The sequence below is a fragment of the Cylas formicarius genome, unplaced genomic scaffold, assembly GCF_029955315.1.
Source record: "Cylas formicarius isolate icCylForm1 unplaced genomic scaffold, icCylForm1.1 PGA_scaffold_3__17_contigs__length_32017465, whole genome shotgun sequence".
In the NCBI taxonomy this organism is placed as follows: Eukaryota; Metazoa; Arthropoda; class Insecta; order Coleoptera; family Brentidae; genus Cylas; species Cylas formicarius.
Genome location: NW_026844326.1, coordinates 20,221,602 through 20,241,820, shown reverse-complemented (window position 1 = coordinate 20,241,820; position 20,219 = coordinate 20,221,602). Strand labels below are relative to the sequence as shown.

Sequence of the window (20,219 nt, the reverse complement as noted above, 5' to 3'; positions counted from 1 at the left end):
TTTAAAACAATAGAGATCACAATTCATTTTTTTTGTTTTGTTTATCCTTGTTTCCTATATCGCCTTTCAACTGTTCGTTTAAACAGTTTATATCCTGACCTCGGAGTGCTCTGTCTTGACACAAATATTTTTTCAGAGGCTCTTTATGTTGATGATTAAAATACCAGTCTTCAATGTCACCTTCATTTTCTTCTAACAAAGTTTCACACTAAAAGTGAATTGATGATTATTTAGTTCTGGGATTGACTGTTCTTGGAATAAATGAAAAACACCTGTATTTTCATATTCGTGATTTCAACGCTAGGCTTATCCCAAAGCTCATATGGAATGCCGAGTTCAACCTTCACTCCCTTATCTACCAACCCGTGCAAAGTTTGAAATGTCTGACTCATGCCCTTAGCAAATCGGGTACTGTCTTCGCGTTCCTTGTGTATGTTATATTCTAAAATTCGATCGCAAACTCCTTCAAGAGACTCCACCAGCCGCAACTCAGATTTTTTGTATTCCTTTTTCTTTTTGGGTTTTACATCATCAACGGCGTAGCCGGTTTCTATCACGTCGTGGGTTTTTCCAGTCTCTTCTAAACGACTTTGCAGCTCTATGGCTAATATTTTACATACTAAAATTAAATTATCATTACCTGGAATCTCGTACTTATATAAAAGGCTAACAAACCTTCGCACTTGTTGGCATATTTTACTCCCTCGTCTTCCTCCGTAACCGATTGAACAGCTGTTATTATGGCAAATATATTTAAAATTAGAGTACTTACATTCATTTTCTGAAAAAAAAACAACACTTAATTACGTTGCATTGATCCAATTAGAAAAAAATCGACTTTGTAAGCATAACCTAGAAAACTGACATTTACTTTTATCTCTTTTTTCGTAGTGAAGTAGATGTATGGAAAGGCTACTAACAAAATGGCAGACCGGAGAGAATTTTTGCATGTGAAATTGTCGAAAACACCATATTTACGCAATTATTTTTCGGATATTATTTTTTTTTGGCCAACCACTGTTGCAAATGTTATAACTGTTCTCTCAGTGTAATTTGCAATTTTGGCCAGTCATCTACAAAAAGTTGGAAGAAGAAAATTTATTAAAAAAAAACTGCAAAAGAAACCGAAATTTTTTGAAAGGTTTTTTGCAATTGCTGTTAATATGTTTTAGACCGTTGCACCAAGTTCCATATTCGTTTTACAATACAAAATGGGTTCCCGTGATAGAGAAAGCAGGAGCTTCCCAGACCGTTTAAAAGAATTATTCAAAAGAAAAGCCCATTTAGGTAAGTGTTCCGACGGTATGCGCATTTTTTTTTACAAGCTTGTGTTTAGGTAATCACAGCTGCAAACAAGAATACACCTTGACGCAGGAATGTTTAAGAGACCTGAGCAAAGAGTCTCCCTTGGCGACTCGTCTCAAAATTCTCAGAGAGATATCACCGACCGTTGAAAAACAAAAATTGGCAGATGTCGGTACATCGGTTCGAGTAAGACGCGTCGTTTGTAATTTAGTTATTCTAGAATGTTGTGGAAAAAATCTGGACTGCCATTGAAGATCTTGTGATTGATAATGCTACCGAGACCCGGCATTCTGTATTCGGATTCATGAACGCGCTTGTAAAAGGTCAAAGTGAACGACTTAATATTATGAGAGCTCAGTTTTTCAGGCTCATTAAACATCACGAACATCCCGAAGATATTGCCCAGAGATTAGATCTTCTTATCTCCTTAACCTGCAATGGTATATTGTTTGTTTAATTGTCTATTTCCATTATAAGGGGGGTTGATAATTTAAGGCAAAATAATACTTTTTTTCGAAGAAGAAATCGGCCGCTTTCTGTTAAATTGGTTGCCGGAAATACTGCAAGCCGGAAGAATTGAGGAATATTTAGGCATGATGGACAATGTTATCAGATTCAACGCAGCTTATATAGACGAAGAAGTTATGAACGGATTTATCCAGTAATCTTTAATCATTTATTTCGCTTAATATTTAATATATCTTATTCAAGGCACCTTTACTTTCTGTGTGGCCCGCCAAACAGATCCACCACGATTAATTTGTGCCTGCAAATTATGTCAACTATAGTCGCTTATAGTAACATGTCGCCCGACGCTTTACCCAAGTTTATAGCGGCCCTGTGCCGTACTGTAGTGGTTGAGAAATACTGTCAAAACAGCTGGCAGATTATGAAAAACTTATTGGGCACGCATTTGGGGCATTCTACTATATACACCATGTGTCGCATTTTGCAAGAGTCTGCACTTAAATTCCACATAGACTTATTGCGCGGGTCCATATTTTTTACCAGGATGGGCCTTTGGACCATTGAGCCATTGCCTAATTTACGATGCCCGCCTAGTTCCGTATTGCCGTCTTTTTTACAGGTAAGTCCCTGTTCAGTGTTCAGTCACAGATGTTTCAAAATAAATGGGAAAAACTTAAGGGTGTGATTTTTTGTTTTACATAAAGGGTACCTTATTGTATTAACGTTTGGTCAAAAGCCTACCATTAGGAAGATGCCGCGCTATAAATATGGCGGAAAATATTAGAAACTAGAGAGAACCATGAAATATTACATATTTGCCGGTTCTGTCGATTAGATAATACATTTTTGATTAAATTGGCACATTTTATGTTCATACTAACTGAGCAGTGTCAAATAATGCATTATTAATTAATATTAAAGAATGATAGGGGGCAGTCTAATTTTTTTTTGTGTTTTTATAATATTTTATTGTTCTATGTTCATTTTTAAGATAAAAAAATAAAAACATTATATAACAAACTTCCCTTTATTTTAAATAAAGAATCATCCCTTATGCTTTTTGCGTTAGTTTTGAACCACCCTGTATATCTATAGGGTGATCCTAATTATAATCTAAACAGCATATTCAGCAAATAAATATAAGTAAAAAAGTTCTTATAAAAAAATGTAAATATTTCAAAAAAAATTGTTTTTTCTTGTTTAAAAAAATATTTATTTTGCTTTCAAACTTGGTAGTATTATTACTCCTTTTTATTTTTTATTTATAGCATAGATAAACTTGTTTTCGAAAAAAATTGTTTGCATGTGCACCTAATTAAATTAAATTAAGATAATTCGCGCTGTTTAAATTCATTTACATAACAATTCCAGAAATAATAATAATAATAACAATAATATTTGAACACCCTGTATCTACGAAATGAACATAGGACATAAGTTTATATGAACCTTTTTCATAATATTTATCTGCTAAATACGCTGTTGTTTCTCCATTATAATTCGGACCATTCTGTATTTATATCAAGTAAGATAGTTCCTTAAAATCATTTTTAAGGCCATTAAGCAAAGCAGACATGCCGCTGTGGCGTACGAGGTAATCCTGGCCATACAACAGCTGATAAATCGTTGCGGTCTGGAGCTAATGGATTCGTCCTGGTCCGTGATCGTGGAAACATTGTCAACGATCAACGATATATCACGCATAGGTAAACTTTAAATGGATTATTACCTGTTGATCACCGATTATGTTACCCCAAAAATGAGTTCTATACCCCATTCTGATCAGAATTCATATCCACCTTTTAAAAATGTATTTTGCTGAAAAGGAAATTGTAAAGCAAAGACCAGACTTTGAAAATATACTAGGGGTTGAAGCAGGGCTGGCTATTTAAAGATGCATTAATGCTGAAAAGTCCGATTGCGAAGTATAACCCTTTTTGTTGAAAATATTTTAATCAGATTCATCCTGTTATTTATATAGATATTTGTCGCTGAATTGAAACCATATGAGAAACTTTTTTAGTATTAATTTGAGGAAAAACATTACCTTTCTTAAAAAGTTTTATATGTTTTATGATTTAAAACACAGCCATCAGATATCGATTTTGTCCAATAGTATACGAGGTTTGTCAAAAAATATAAACTACTACAAATATTTATTTTTAGTTTATTTATTTATTTATAACATTTATCCCTTGTAATTATAAAAGTCTTTCTTAAAGTTTTTTTAACAATTTTGTAGTTTAAACACCTAAGGAATGCATTTATTGAATTAAATTGAAACTTAATTTTCACTCATTTCACTAATGTTTCGACATATCCACTCTCAACGTATTTGTTCTATTGTCGATTTAAGTTAATACATTCCTGATCAAAATTATTCTTTCAAAAATCATCAACATCTTGACACATCGACTTCTTAGTAAACCTTTTGTTTGTTTGTGGCATAAGATCAGTGGGTCTCGAAGTCCAAAAAAGATCAGAATATCTCTGGATAATGTTTCCATTAATCATGTATTCAAGATATTCAATAACATCAGGCACCATCTTCATAGTACCAAATTCATTGTTGTTCTTGTAAAATCCATTTTTTTCGACATACTGAAAAACATTTGAAAAACTTTTAAGCATAAGAAAGTTCTTTTTTCTTAAAATTAATAATAAAAAAGTTTCCCTGACAGTTCCAACTTAACGAGACAATATTGTTATAACAAAAATAAATAATAAAAAAGTAATAATGATACGTCTAACTTGCCCGTCGACTGAGAATCTCACTTTATATACATTTTAATGCAAATGATTGTGATTTGTAGAGCTGGCTAATCCTAAGATTCCGATAAAACCGATTTTGTGCGACACTTTGAATATGATTGAAAATTTTATCGACTCGGGGCGTTACAACGGGTCTTTGAAAAGTTACTACAGACTCGTCGAGGGGTGCGCCTCCGACAGGCCCGACGACAGCATCTTAAGACTGCTCGCTTACCAAGTGCATCGTATGAACCCGACGGAACATACGTGGATAGCGAATTTAAGTAGTTTGCTCTCGAAACATTTTAGAGCGGACATGCGCACAGTTATTCGCCTAAAAGCTTTAGAAATAGTGGACGACGTGTTGCGATTGAACCGGTATTTGTTAGGCTCCGTCAGTCAAGCCCCCCCCCCCCAAATATTTATACATTGCTGTACAACCCAAACGCGATTTTGCGCTCTATTCGATAAAATACTTTTAAATTTCAAAAATCAGATATTCTAATGGTACCAAAATATTTTAAATTAGTTGTGGTTGGGGGGAAATTTTAAAATTTGAAAGGTCATAAATTTCCCCAGGAAGGTGTACAAAATTTAATATCGGTCGAGCAAAGTCTAGAAATTCCAATGGTATAAGAAAGTTTTTATTTAGTTTAGGTTGGGGAAATTTTAAAATTTGCAACTCCATAACTTTCACCAGCAAGGTTCACAAAATTTAATATTGGTTGCGCAAAATCTATAGTTCTGATTGTAGCAGAAAGTTTTTATTTAGTTACGGTGGGGGGTAATTTTACAATTTGAAAGGTTAAAACATGCACCAAAATTGTATATTGGTCGCGCAAAATCCATAAATTCTAATGGTATAAGAAAGTTTTTATTTAGTTGAGGTTGGGGGGAATTTCGAAAATTTAGAAGGTCATAGCTTTCCCCAGGAAGGTCCACAAAATTTAATATTAGTTGAACAAAATCTAGAAATTCCAATGGTATAAGAAAGTTTTGGGGGGAATTTTGAAATTTTGAAAGGTCGTAACTTTCCCAAGAAAATTTCCCCAAATTGTGTTTATGGGAAAGAGGAAAAAATGTGCGCAAAATTTCGTTTGGGGTTGCGCAAAAAGTGGGCAATATTTGGATATTGTTTATTGTTTATGGGGATATCTAATATATTTGGGGGAGGGTGGCTTGATCGAGAGCATTTGTTGAGGCTCAGAGGCCATCCATACATTACGTCACCAAATTCCAAAAGTTAACTCCCTTACTCCAAATAGACCAAAATACACAAAACGAGCACAACCTCAAAAACGGGTAATCGAGTTAAATAAATCAAGTGGACTTGTGCTTTAATAGTGTTGGCTCCATCTCTTATTTGTCACTCTTTTTAATTAAGAATGCTTAGGAAGGCTCTCATTCCTTTACTATATTTAGTTAATGTACTGTGGTTATCACCTAATAATTTTAAAAAGCGGTGCAAAAACGTCCAACATGTTCCCAACTCCAACTTAAAGTGCAGAAAGTCATAAGCAACATTGGATCAGGGTCAAACAATTACAGCCTACAACTGATTCTTAAGATTCAGATTTGTTTCTAACAAATTTTTAAATTGCGACATTGTCAAATGTGGCCACTTGTAACACGTAATTGATGTATGGATGTTTCTCGAGTTTTATCGGAAATTTGAATTATAAATTGCTTATTTTAGGCAAGAATACGAAGACGAGCTAATTGAAAAAATCGTTATACCTCACTTGTCCCCGGTCGTCTCCGACCGAGATATTCTAATACGAAGTTCCGTCATAAAACTTTTGGTAGATTTGTGTTTGTTGTCCGAATCGAAGAGGTGCTTGGAATTGCTCGATATCTTGGAAAAATTTTTATTTTACTCGTTCGAGAATGAACGTCGCGATGTCTCGAACGAGCAAGATTTCTCGGACGTAAAGTGTTTGGTGACTGGTTTGATTGACGTCTTCGTTCACAAAATCCACACGCTTCCCTCGTCGCACGCCGTCAAAATTTACAGGCTGCTGGTTTCGTTCTTGGAGAAACACTACGAGAAGCCCAAAGTTTTCGAAAATTGCCGTCAACTCAGATTTGCGGTAAGAAAAATTGTTACTATTACGAATATTTTAGCGATCTGATGCCTTACGGTGGGATGCATGGTAGAACTAGGTTGACATTTTTTTTAGAATAACATTATTGGTATTTAAAAGGTTTTCTTCTTTATAACTAAATATTTTTATGTTTAATTCGTACTGAAAGGGAACGATTATTAATATACATGGTGTTATCCCAGATTGATACACATAGTAAACTGCTTGGGTGATTTCGAAATCATTTTGTAATATCTAATATTTTATTTTTATATAACCTCACGAGAATATTCATAGGATATAATAAAAAGAGGCGGTACGAGCTAAATTTAAAAACCAAATTGGAGGTTAGTGGTTTAAAATTTAATCTAATTCAAATTGAAAATAAGCTGCTAAAAAAGTAACTAAAAAACACGACTTATATATGTATCTTAATCACTTTTGCTCCTACAAAAAGGATCTTTTTTGTTAGAAAAATTACTGGTCACAGCTGAGGACGAATTTTTGATGGAAAACATTATTAATTTTAAAACATCAGTAGAAAAAGATTCTTTGCACTTGAGAGTAGCTCGTATAAAATTGTCAACCATAGAGTCCGAAGATATCAGCAACATTCTCATCAGATCGGTATTAGAGACACTCTAAATGTTTGGAATTCTCTTCTGCAATCTTTTATTTCATGCTTCTTGGACTTCCTCCGATAGCTGTCCAATTGGCACAATACGGTTGGCGTGTAACACCAGGGGTACAAATCTAAATATAATTTTTTTGTTTCTTTTGAATATTGCTTTACATTTTCCAAATTAATTTCATATTAAGATGCCTGAAAATAGTTATTAACCAAATATGGTTATTAAATTTTTATCCAAACCTATTATATCTGCACTCTTTTGAAGGTTCTTAAAAAAGATCCTAGCAGTAGTGTTTCCAAAACCTGACTTTAGCATATCTTCAATTGCACCCATTTTTGCTATCATTTTGCTTCAGATTTTCCGTTTTCTTTGTTTCACTTTAAATCTAAACTATTAAAATTTGACTAACGAAACATGGCGTCTAGTTCTATGCTGTTTCAAGGACAACTTAACTTACGTGCGATAAATATTTTGATTCGGTCACACAGTAGTACATAATGACCGATGGGTGTATAATTTTTTTAGATATTTGAATGCTTTTTGAAGATGAGAGCCGACGCTTTATACCATTTGGGCTACCCAAATGGGAACCGTCTGATTTTTAGTTCGTATTTATGCGTGGTGTACAAAAGTAACGACAAGGTTCCACTGGGGTCGCCCCCGCCCCAGCCTTCCACAGTCGCCCAACCTCCTTGCGTGGTTACGTACGTCCCGCTTAGGAGAGCGTTCAAACTATTCATAACTTGCTTGAAATACGAGAAGGGTAACACGCACCTCCGTTCACAATCCTGGATTCTTGCAAGCATCACTTCCTATTAACACTAATTTACAATTAAGAGTAAAAAGTGATGCAGTATCGCTCTCACCTTTGCTGTTCTCAATATGTGTTAATGATATTGCCGATGTTACCACAGAAGTAGATACTTCGAACGAATCGGTCTTCGATGAATGGTTGGTTGCAAATGGAATTCACTTTAATTAATTAATTTTAATATTAAATTAGTGCTAAATTAAAGTTAATGGATGCTTGCGCGAATCCACCGTAACCGTTGACCTCGATTTTTTCCACCGAAACGTTACAGACTGGGAAGTGTTGAACATGGTGTTGAGTGGAATGACGAAAGGACTGCAAAATAAATCCCTAATCCTGGGCAAAGGCAATAACGAGCTCGATTTGTTGGTGGACGTTCTTTGCCAAATGGTAAAATACGACATTTTCGTGTCAAACTGTTGCCAATTCTCCGATTGCAGCTTTCGGACCGATCGATGAATTTGCCGGAAACGCTCAATGCGAAAGTATCCAAACCCGATTTTCATTCCGCCGTTCTGATGGTCTTGGTTAATCTGACCTCTTACCATTCTCACTTGGACCAAATACATCAGCAAAAACTGATTAGGAGCCTAATGAAATGTATGCAAGGGGGACCTCGTACATCGAAACAATGTATGTCGGCGCTGACGATCTGCACGCTCGAGATGAAAGACATAATGGTCAAAACGTTGCCCGAAGTGTTGCTTACGTTGTCGAAAATATCAGCGACGGTACATATTGCGGTACCCATATTGGAATTTCTTTCAAGTACGGGCGTAATGTACAAAAGCGTTCATCAAAAATATATAGGTTTTAATTAAATAAGGTAATTTTTTGAGGAATTTCTGACTTATTTTCCAGAAATTCTGACTTGTTTTCCAAAAATTCTTACTTAGCTCAGATGTTCTGACTTATTCCTCAAATATTTGCCTCATTAAACTAACACCCATATTTTATTTTTGGTGCCTTTTTGCGCTTTCGTAGTATCGTTATTTTATGTAGTATAAATTCCCCGCTTCGCAGCTCTGACGCAACTCCAAATGATCTACACGAACTTCGTAGCTGATCAGTATATGGCGGTGTTCGCCATTTCTCTGCCATATACTAATCCGTTCAAGTACAATCACTACATTGTTTCTCTCGCCTATCACGTGATTGCCGTGTGGTTCTTGAAGTGTCGCCTGCCTTTTAGGAGAGATTTCGTTCGTTTCATCACAAGCGTTCGTATAAAATCGAACGGCACCCGTTATTTACTACAACTCGAAGGTTTTAGGGACTTCAAGCCAACTTACTCCCCTTCGACGACACTTACCTCAAAATGGACACCAACGCGCTTAATCAGGACAGTTCGGACCGGAAAAGGAGTTCCAGTTTAACGGAACAAGGGTCCAGACACAGGGACTCCCTTTCCGTCAGACTCGATAACAAAGCTTCGGTGATAAGAAGGCAACCTCCCAATAAATCTTTGGTTACATTTTACGAAGAACTGACGGAGACGTGCATCGATCTGATGGCTCGATACGCGTTCAGTCCTTGCAGCGCCCTCCCAAAACGGTAGTATTTGTAGTAATTTGTTTATTTATTGATATTCCTGCGCGACCGACAGGTATTTGCAATGCAGTAGTGCTTACTGATATCTAAATTTATAAATCTAGATTAAAAAGAAACGTGAGTACTAAGTTACATGAAAAATGAATGACGATTGCACAGAGATGGATTTAAGACTAGTAAAACTACACTTTGGCACTTAAAGATTTTATTGTAAGGGTACTTGTATCAGATATGGAAGAAAATCTCTATGAGATTCTCTTCCACATCACACAAAGAGATAAATATATAGCTTAATATGTTATCACAGAATAGTTTTCGTTGCATATTTCTAAACACAATTTTCAGAAAATGGAATGAAATTCTGTGAATTAAACAGCCGTGCCTATTTATAGATAATGTTATTTAAAATATGATATATAAATAAAACACAATATACTTCAGGAGCCCTAGAATATCCTAATTAACTTAACTTAACCTAAGTGTTGCTTGCAGATGTAGCCCCAGATTTATTTTCCGAGTAAAATTTATCAACTGATATTAGCTTACATTTAGGTATATCTTGTTTTCAATAAACCACACTGTAGCACTATGTAGAACTTTCTGTAAAACTACACAGTTTTCAATACTCTTAATAATCTTAATAATCTGCAAACATCAGGGTGGTAGACAAATTAATGCAATCTAGTGAATCATTCACAAAAATGGCAAAGAAAAGTTACTTTACTAAAGTACGCTTGATGATGCCATAAAGAACGTTCGACAGTTTTTTCCAACTTTTAACCTTTTGGTTTCTAGATAAAAGCTAAGTAAACTGAAGTTTACGTCACGTCCAATTGGTTTTTATTAAGACTAACTTCAGCAGCTGTATTAGTAAAAATAGTCACGTTGGTTACTGTGAACATATCAGGCAAAAAGCCATGTTGCCCATTAGCAAAAAAAGTTTTAAATATTAAGTTGTGTAAGTATGTATATTACTGTAAAGTATGTTTTCAAAAAAATTTTTGCAATCAAATTTAATACACTCATGGGTCTATAATTGTCACCAGAGGCTTTATAATGCCACACTTTAATTGATCAGCAAACCGATTACATTTAAAAGTTTTTGAAACATGGTCCCACACATAATATTTGCGCAAAGTATACATAAGCCGATCTACAATCATTACCATTAGCTTTCTTTGTGTTTTTTTTTTAATGTTTGCAGTTTTTTTGAAACTGCTTTATAAATAAATGCATAAATTTTAGCATTAAACGGTCAACATCTGTAGATTCTTTCAAAATATTCAATATTTCGTAAAAATATTGTACAAATATCAGAAATCTTCAGGTTGCCCAGTGCGGAATTTCTTTTGAACGGCGGTCAATCCATGTGTTGGATAGTCGGAAATAGGCTGGTCACCATAACTACTAGCGGGTGCTCTCAGAAAGTGTTGAAGCAGGGCCTCTGCGACAAATGTTGGGGCATGTGCAGCGCCAAAAGCGAGAAAAGAGTGTTAGTGGCAGGTAATCGGCGTCAACACTTACTATTCTAGGTTAGGTTAGAAAATTTTAAATATGAAGGACAAAGAAACAAAACAAGCGCTTAACTATTGGGGTGACAATTAGCCTTAGTCCTTTCCGTTTTTCTGGATTTTAATCGGCAATCAAGGCGTGACGCAACGAATAACGTAAACCACCACAGCTTACCAAGCAGTCAGCGATTTAATAGGCGCGTATCCAATAGGACACGCATAGTTGGCACCAAAAAATAAGTACGCTATTTAGAAAACAAATTGTTTACTAGGACTTTATAACTTTTCCAAACTAACATATTATTAACATTTAAGTTTGAAAAAGTTAATTTGTTTTCTAAAAAAAGTATTGGCTGAAAACAATCAATAATCTCTTATTCTTTTTCTTATGTTAACACTAAGTCCTGGGTTTCCATCCATGGTTTCCTAGGAGCAGTTGGGATGTTGAACACCAGGTTTCATATATTCATATAAGTGGTCGTTTAGGTAGTCGAGGTGTATTCGGTTTTTCCTCATTTACAATCTTAACTAACCGATCATTCGGTATTCTGTTTACATAGGCTTTCCATTCCCTTCTCCGGTTTATTGCCCATCTCACTACATCTCGAGTCTCGCATAGTTAAAAGTCGTTTCATATAGTCTGACTTTATTTCTAGCCAAGGTACCCAGGTACCATGATATTAATGCTGCTTTTGTTATTTGGGCTTTAACTTCGTCAAAATAAATAAGAACTAAAAGTTCAGATTTTCACGAAATTATATATTTTTACATGACAATTGTTTCGACGACACCGTGTCTTTATCAATTATAATATTTACAAACTACCTGCTACTATATATACGGAAAAATGACCATAAAACCTTAATTAATCTTGTTGTGAGAATTTAAGTTCAATAAAGGAGATGTATTTAAATCTGATTCATTAATTAATCATTAAGCAATACATTTGAATGTCTCATTTTGTTAATCTCCATGGCTTCCAATAAATTTAATTTTCTACTTTTTGTGGCTGTATATAAAATATCAAAATTGTCGTCAAAAATCTGTTTTTCTGTGTTTAAGTGTGCAGCCTTATTAAAATCTAGACTATTGTTTTTAAACGCTCTTTTATGTTCGTTAATGCGTTTCTTGAAGGACCTACCTGTTTGTCCAATATAAATTTTAGGACAATTCTACAAACAGGTAGATCCTTCAAGAAACGCATTAACGAATATAAAACAGCGTGTAAAAACAATAGTCTAGATTCTAATTATGCTACACACTTAAACACAGAAAAACACAGAAAAAACATCATTTTTCGGTGTATATAATGGTTTGTATATATTACATTTGATAAAAACACCGTATTGTCGAAACAATTGTCATGTCCAAATATATAATTTTTTGAAAATCTGAACTTTTAGTTCTTATTTATTTTGATAAATGGATTTTAACTTCGTCCTTTAAATTCGTATTTTTTGTTATGTTTGCGCCTAAATATTTGAAAGACACCAGTTGTTCTACATTTATTCATTTTGTTAACTGCATTCTCCGTACTGTACTTCTTAAAATTCTTAAGCATAATTTAATTAATTTAATTTCACTTAAATTCTCCAACACTTTTCAGTTGCTTGGTGGATTATAAATTAGCAGCAATCTATCGCAGACCTATTGCTTCTAAATCCTTCACAAATCCCGGTTTATAATAGTTTTAGAACTGCTTCCTTTCCATTCGGATGGTATACGTTCGACTGCAAGTATTTTATTCAAGAAAATCTTTAGTTTATTATGTAATGTGTCTCCTCCATATTTGATCGTATTTAAATAGTCGCCAATGGATAAAAACGCACAAAAAAGGGCTAATATAGCCCCTCTCTACTCATAACAAAATGGTGATGCGCAAGAGATAGACAGCCGATTGTTTGGTAAGCAGCGGTGCTACTCCGATATCGGGTCTAAATCGTTCGCTCTCGCAGAGAGCAGCGGTAGTTCAGAGACAAGCAGACAAAACTCCAACGAAAAGTCGAGCAATTCAATCAACTCGCCCCAAGAGGAGCCGGCGTCGAGGGTTGGCGCGGAAGCGGTCGCGAAAAAGCTCCACCAAGCGGCCAAATTTCCAGACGCCAAGCACGAAAGGTACGGGTGCGCCTGCTGGTGTCAGGGATGGGCGGAAGTGTATATCAGGAGACCGACGGGAGACATGTCTTGGGTCATGCGAATCCAAAACGAGATTTCCTACACGCACGCCAATTACGAATTTCCCTTGAACGAAATATCAACCCTTTACATGTCCTCGCTGCAGACCGAGTCCTCTAGGCCTCGGTTATGTCGCCAGGATACTTTTGATGATAACCACGACGACGACGCTGTAGGCGGTACCCCGAAACAGTCGCCCTCTAGGCAAAACTCGCAAGACAGCATCGAAGAGGAGCTAGAGGAGGTTTACGACGACGGTAGCAAGTCGAGGAACCCCGTGCGTAGGTCGAACTCCAGTCCCGAAATGTCCGGGGGTTGGAAGAACCCCTTTCACAAAGTCGGGGAAGACGATAAGGGCGGCGAGGACAAGAAAAGTAAGCTGTATTCCAAGGACATGAGAGTGAGTTGCGAAGCTATCCCCGAAGAAATCGCAGGTAATTATTAATTATGACTAAAGCGGCCACGAGAAAATGCTGGAAATTATTTTTAAATTTCTAGAATTTTAAGTACCGTGTTTTGACAAATAATCTTATATTACAGATAACTAAAAAGAACACCGTTTTAAAGTTGGGATAAATTCTATTCTTTTTCGTAGAACAGTTTTTGCAGTACCTTTGATGGTGGGGTGTCCGGACATTTTCGGAAATAAATGTCAATAACTCATTGAAACCTATTCAACTCCACCCACGGATTGATTTCGATTGCTTGTATCGTCGCTAGAGGGCGTTATTGCGATATCACCAGAAATAAAATTTATTTTCTCAAAAAAAAAAGTAACGTTATTACTTTTATTGTAGGAAAACATGGCCAAATAAGGTTCTAAAAGGCTAGTGAAACCTGCATTTGGATATCTCTTTCCTAACCTATAATATCAACAAAAGAAATAAAAACAAAATAATGTCGCCATATTTGGGAATATTTTCAGGATACCTACCATTATTTGTTTTTCAGATATCCCGCCGCTTCATGCTGTGATCTAGGTGCAATACAAATTTAAGTAGCACACATCTCTGATATTTAGAGAAGTTTTCTATAGAAGCTTTATGTTTATAAATAAATTATTTTAATATTCCAAAATATGGCCGTATTTGACCACCAATTATCGCAAGTAGTTCCGCGCGTTCCATTTTTTGTGTGCCTCCAAAGAAAGAAATCCGTTAATGTCAAGTACGGGCAGTCGGCCGGTCAACCAATAGTTATAGATATTCTATATTAGAAAGAATATTTTTGATCCAGATGATATTGCGAGGAGGTACATTATCTTGCTGCCATATTATTTATGTTGATATGTAAAATATAAATAAAATGCAAATAATGATCTAAAGTTATAACACCGCACCAAACATTAACTGACTGCTACTCTTAGGTTTTTACTTATATTTATTTATTTTTAAATTATTTTATTGTATTAATTAAAAAAATTAAATTCCAAACAAAACTGCATCCTCCTTTGGCATTGTTTTCAGTAATCTTAGGGGTTTTACGAACTTTAATTACTCCTTCAAAAGAAATGCATGTGTTCTGATAGACTCGGTAACAGAAAAGATTGGATGTTTTATTTTATTCAAATTTCTGTCTCGGAAATATCTTTTGGAAGGAACTCGTTGCCCATTTTAATAGTAGTAATAATTATCTCAACAACTTTCCGGAGTGTAGAGTGATAATACTTTTCTAAAATAGACTCTAGTTTTTAAAAATGAGCCATTAAATAGATAATAATACATCTTTTAACCCTAACGTTTCACAAAAAAGTAGCATACTACTACGAAAACTCCTTGTTTCTATCTCTAAATGTAGGTTTGGTTTTGGGTCCAATTTTAGGAACAACGCCGCCGCAGCAAGAACCCCACCAATTCTCCAAACAGATTTCTCTGACGTCAGCTACGTCGAGTTCCTCAGTAAATTTACACCCGGCACTGCTCAGTCACCACAGCTATCCGGGTTCTTCGCCCACGAAAGACCCGTCCGTCGGTTCGAAGCCTTATCAAACCGTTCCGCATTCACCAAATATCATTACTTCAAATACAGAGTTTCCAAAGAGGCCCACTAATTTGCCTGCTATGACGAGTTTGTTGCCGTTGGCGAGTAAACCACCCCAAAGCCCTACTCAGACCTCGCCTAGGTTAGCTCGGCATTCTATATCAAAAGGTAAATTTCCTGAAGTTAACTGGCGTCCTAAGTAACCAAATTTTTGACACAAACTTTTACACCAATGGTTTTCTTATAAAGCTATAAAAGATCACTAAAAACATCCGTTATGATGTCTCAAAGTGTCGCCTCTGCTTTTCACGGACCCTCCTCAAAAGTAATTACGACAACCAATAATTTATTCCTAGGGAAGGGACAGGACAATACAGGTAAACGTAGACTACTTGTCAGTTGATATCAGTGGTAGTGGTGAATGACACTTTTTATCGTGTGTTTGGAAACTAAACAAAGCTAGCAGTTGTTGCTACGGGAGATATGTTCCACAAATTCAAGTTTTCTTTTTTTCATTTTAAACAGAACTTCCAGATCTTTGTTCATTCTCTCCAATTTGGTTTGATTTGTCATTCACTCCGAGTTTACCGTTGCCGATATTCCAGCGCGTTCATCTTCCAATGCTTCCCGAAATATATATTCTGAATAGGTGTTTAATAGTTTCGGCTGCTTCGGATGCTCTACCCTGCGATACCGACTGGTCAGCTGTTTTATTACCGTCGCTTGGTCATTTTGATAGTAGCCGGCGAAAGCCAAGACGATATACTTTGAGACCTTGTAATAAAACTGCGAAAAATGTTAGTTGAGAGGTATGCCAACATTTTAGGCCAGGAAATACAAAAGAGTTCGTCATCGTCCGTAGTACTGGACTGCAATGTACATTTAAGCCAGGCCCGCGATCGGGCCAGAGAACGCAAAAACAGCGGCAGCGCGGAACGCCTCAACACCTTGGATCCCAATCAAGCACAGAAGCGGGATCGTTTACACACCATATCGGTGATGAGCCCGGCTACTAGGAAACCCAGATCAGAGCCGGTTAGACACCCGACCAGGTCGAAGGAGGTGCCCAAAAGCGGCATCAATCCCAGTTTCGTGTTTCTGCAGTTGTATCATTCTACAGCATTCGGGATCAAACCCGAGAAACCGCTTTTGGTCAGCTCCAGTGATATAGTACATCGATCGGTGAAGATTTTGGATTCTATACCGCCGTACGAGACCCACGCCATCGGGGTGTTGTATATTAGACAGGGACAGGTTAACAATGAAGCTGAAATATTGAGGAATCGGTTCGGGTCTTTGAGATACGTGGAATTTTTACAAAAACTGGGCACGTTGGTTAAAATATCCGACGTGGATTCTCAAGTTTGCTATTTAGGTGATCTCGCGATGTGGTTTAGGCCGATAGTTTTGATAACATTGATTCTTGTCAGGGGGTTTGGATCAGAACGGCGAAGATGGGAAATTCGCCTACATCTGGCAAGACGATATTGTTCGCATAACTTTCCACGTGGCCACCATGATGCCCAACAAAGAATCCGATCCTAACTGCAACAATAAAAAAATGCACATCGGCAACGACTGCGTGGTGATTGTGTATAACGAAAGCGGGGAAGAGTACGACATAAGCACCATCAAAGTATGTAACGGTGGTGGTCAGAATATAAAAGTATTCAAAAAATTGATGAAAAAAAAATATTTTTTCAGAGTCAGTTTAATTTTGCGTCGATTATAATCCAGCCTTTGGACCACAGCACAAACAGGGTGGTTGTTAAAGTTAAAGACGATCTCAAAGACTTGGTTTTCGTGGGGGAACCCAAATTGGTATCTGATCAGAACCTGGCGGTTTTGGTTAGACAGTTGGCGCTTCATTCCAACGTAAGTGTTTGTCGTGTGTTTAATAGTTGTTACGGTGCCGTCAGTTGATTGACAGTTTATGTTAAAATCTCGTCCATTTTTCTCTTAAATTCATGTTGACCCATTTAATATCAACAAACTCTTTTATTTTGTTAAAACACTTAATGTAAGTACTCAAGGTTAAGAAACAGTTGCTTTTAAACGCCTAGTTAAAACACACCAAGAACTATTTTTTTTCATATACACAGTCATATGCTTCTAACTAAGCTGCGGCCAATGTTAAAACCCAGAAACTTAATTACTTATGTACTCTTAATGGAGTTTCCATTCACTTTAATTAATAAATCATAACCTATACTACCATTTCATTGCATAAATAACGTCGTATTTGAATTAAGAATTTTGGGAGACACAACAATATATTGGGCATAAGAAACAGTATTTATAAATATAATAAAAAAACAACTGACAGAGAATAGTACTATCTATCGCAACCAATTGTTCGCTGTTTGCCACTGAGGTAGGACGTACCCAGTTTGGAAACAATCTATCTAATAAAAGTTTGTTGTTTATCTTTATAATAATCGTAATTTTGACCCACCATTGAATTTACGAAACATACCCTGAGTTGGATCCTCAAAAATGTAATAACGTGCCAACATTTATTTATGTTATTCACGCACCATATACAACAGACAAAACTCCCAACTTTAAAACAAGTTTTTCTGTGAGAGAGATCTGGATGATCTGACACTATTCAATTTGATTTGATACCATCAGAAATACACCCGAAAGTTTAAGAACTCGTTTGATGCCATGAATGGGTTGATAATTGAAAAAAATGTTCTTGTTTGTACAACGATCCCCGAGACTACAATTTCCGCCTTGCAGTTGGCATCGCTGGTCGCGAAGTCTCTAAAGCACAGTCGAAACGATCCATATGCGTCAAACTGGTTGGAACGGTTGAGGAAAATTAAGAATGTGCGCAACAAGGTCCTCCAGGAGCAGAAAAACAAAGACGCCGACGTCTTTCCCGCCGACGACAAAGCAAAGAAGATTCTCGAAGATTTTACCGATTACACGTGATTTTTTAACTGTGTTTTGTTTCTCGATGTTTTCATGACTTTGCTTCTGAATAAGAAGAGTTTGTAATTGATAATAAATACTGCTCGTTTAAAAAAAATCTACATGTGAAATTTTATTTCCCCTCAGTCAACACGTATTAGTATTGTATTAGTGAGGAAGTTTCATCGGCCATTTTGGTTAGTAAGTGTCAATGTTGAGCGTTTTTTAATCATTAGAGTATTTAAGTATTAAACTTGAAAACCAAATTAGTACGTATTGAAAAAGAAAATATAACCTATAATCGTTAACAAAAATTGCATATTTCCCTCTGTGGTACCATTTTATACCTAACTTGAAATTTGGAACAATAATACTCAAACACCTATGATGACACCCTCAAAAAAATAGTTTTTATTTAATTAATACTGGACATATAGAGGCCCTGTCTAATGTTGATAATACAGGATCATATGAAGCAACTTTGAAAAAATGTGAAGATTCATTCAAGATCCGCAAAGACCGTGCGGCACTTGTCAACCAATATGGCCGTTGAGAAATTGTCAATAAGTACGCTCCAAGAATTGTAAACCTAATTAGGTTTACGATTCTTGAGTGCGCTCCATCAAGTTTAAAGCTTAGTAATATTGATTGATCGACAAAAAGAAGTCATGATCTTATTTTGATCTGTCAAATGTAAACCCGTAGTAAAGTGGTACGCAGTTCACACTTTGATCAATTACGAACTGACGACAGCAGTTCAACGTATGCAGTCTTAATTACCGCATATTCTAATTAGTGAATCTGGAGCCAACCCTGCCGAATCGAGATTTATTCTATCTAAATCGCATAAAAAAAATAATTTCGATAAATACGCTTTAAAATCTACCTATCTACGGGAAACATGTATTTGATTATTGTGTATCGTTTTTACGTAATGTTGTTATAAATTGGGTTACGTTCTGGTTAGTTTGTTTTTAGTTCAACTCCTTAATTTCTCACCCTACACGTATGCTGATGATTTTCCGCGCTTGCCTCTATATTTCACCCACCAACCACTTTGGGCCATTTTTTTTCTAAACAGTAATTTCTATGGACTTAATTTGATTTCTGAACACATTTAATGAGATCAAGGCAGAGAAAATGGTGCCGTAAAAAATGCCGCATCCAAACTTGTTGAAGATCTGTTAGGGCCATGGTTGTTGAACGCTGCAAGATTTGAGAAATTTGGAGCATGTACATATTGCATGGGACTTCTTAGTTGCTTCATAAGTACCTGTATTATCGGCATACGCAGTGGTAGTTTATTCAATGGCAATAAAAGTATCAAATAAGAGTACGGGATACACTAAATTGCGAGAATAACCAATTGTAAACAAGTAGAATGCACTTTTCCGGACTTTCGGAACAGGTAATTTTGTTTAATTTATATCTTTCAAAAAAATAAAATTAAACGAACTTTGGTTGCGTATTTGAAAACAGAATTTAATTAAATTAAAATACAGTTCAGTGACACGGGTTACGCCATCTACGTTTTAAAGGGTGAATTGCCAATAAGATTGTGCTATGTTAAAACGTCTTAAGTTTATTTTTTGGATAGTTTGCTAAAGAATTTGTTAGTGGAGATAACAATAAGGTTGTAAGTTTGTGAATCAGTCAGAGTTTATTTAGGATTGTTAACGACATTGCTAACTATTTTGATCGAAAATTTTTGCAATATAATGGTATGGTAAGGAAAGTTCAATCTAGAATTGTGAGATTTTGTAGCGAATGTGGTAATGAAAATCAGTACTGTTATTCGGTGCGACCGCGGAATGACCTATGCCTTTGATATGTCGGCGGACTGGGTTTTCGAAAGAAAACAGTAAAGTTAATTACTTCCACTTTAATTTTACAAAAATAAAGGTTCTTTATTTTACCACGGTACCGCACGTAAAAACGTTGTTGCCTCTTTTACACACCGGCTGAAACTAACTTTTTGGTCGGCCCGCGGTGTTGCCAAATACACCACAGCCTTGTTGACGTTTTTTAGTGT

The 20,219-nt window shown here is 36.0% G+C and overlaps 2 protein-coding genes across 3 annotated transcripts; one reads left to right on the top strand and one right to left on the bottom strand.

Moving 5' to 3' along the window:
• Positions 1–16: 16 nt before the first annotated feature.
• On the bottom strand, positions 17–1,010 carry LOC132699206 (protein canopy 4). Of its 2 annotated transcripts, XM_060665794.1 has the most exons (4): positions 872–1,010; positions 676–781; positions 273–619; positions 17–208 (listed from the first exon to the last, which is right to left on the bottom strand). In XM_060665794.1, exons 2-4 carry the CDS (start codon positions 776–778, stop codon positions 17–19), a joined length of 642 nt encoding a protein of 213 aa, XP_060521777.1. In that variant the 5' UTR covers positions 779–781; positions 872–1,010. The 2 variants fall into 2 exon arrangements, with proteins under 2 accessions (XP_060521777.1, XP_060521776.1); XM_060665793.1 differs by lacking the exon at positions 872–1,010 and having other exon boundaries at positions 676–860.
• Positions 1,011–1,150: 140 nt separating this feature from the next.
• On the top strand, positions 1,151–18,305 carry LOC132699200 (tuberin). The gene is made up of 20 exons (XM_060665785.1): positions 1,151–1,287; positions 1,337–1,473; positions 1,526–1,745; positions 1,801–1,966; positions 2,017–2,392; positions 3,329–3,479; positions 4,587–4,902; positions 6,221–6,614; positions 7,766–8,003; positions 8,323–8,441; positions 8,492–8,819; positions 9,075–9,271; positions 9,325–9,605; positions 10,930–11,105; positions 13,069–13,722; positions 15,110–15,436; positions 16,095–16,643; positions 16,699–16,904; positions 16,973–17,143; positions 18,014–18,305. The coding sequence occupies exons 1-20, from the start codon at positions 1,212–1,214 to the stop codon at positions 18,206–18,208; spliced, it is 5,277 nt and encodes a 1,758-aa protein (XP_060521768.1). The 5' UTR covers positions 1,151–1,211; the 3' UTR covers positions 18,209–18,305.
• Positions 18,306–20,219: the final 1,914 nt, after the last annotated feature.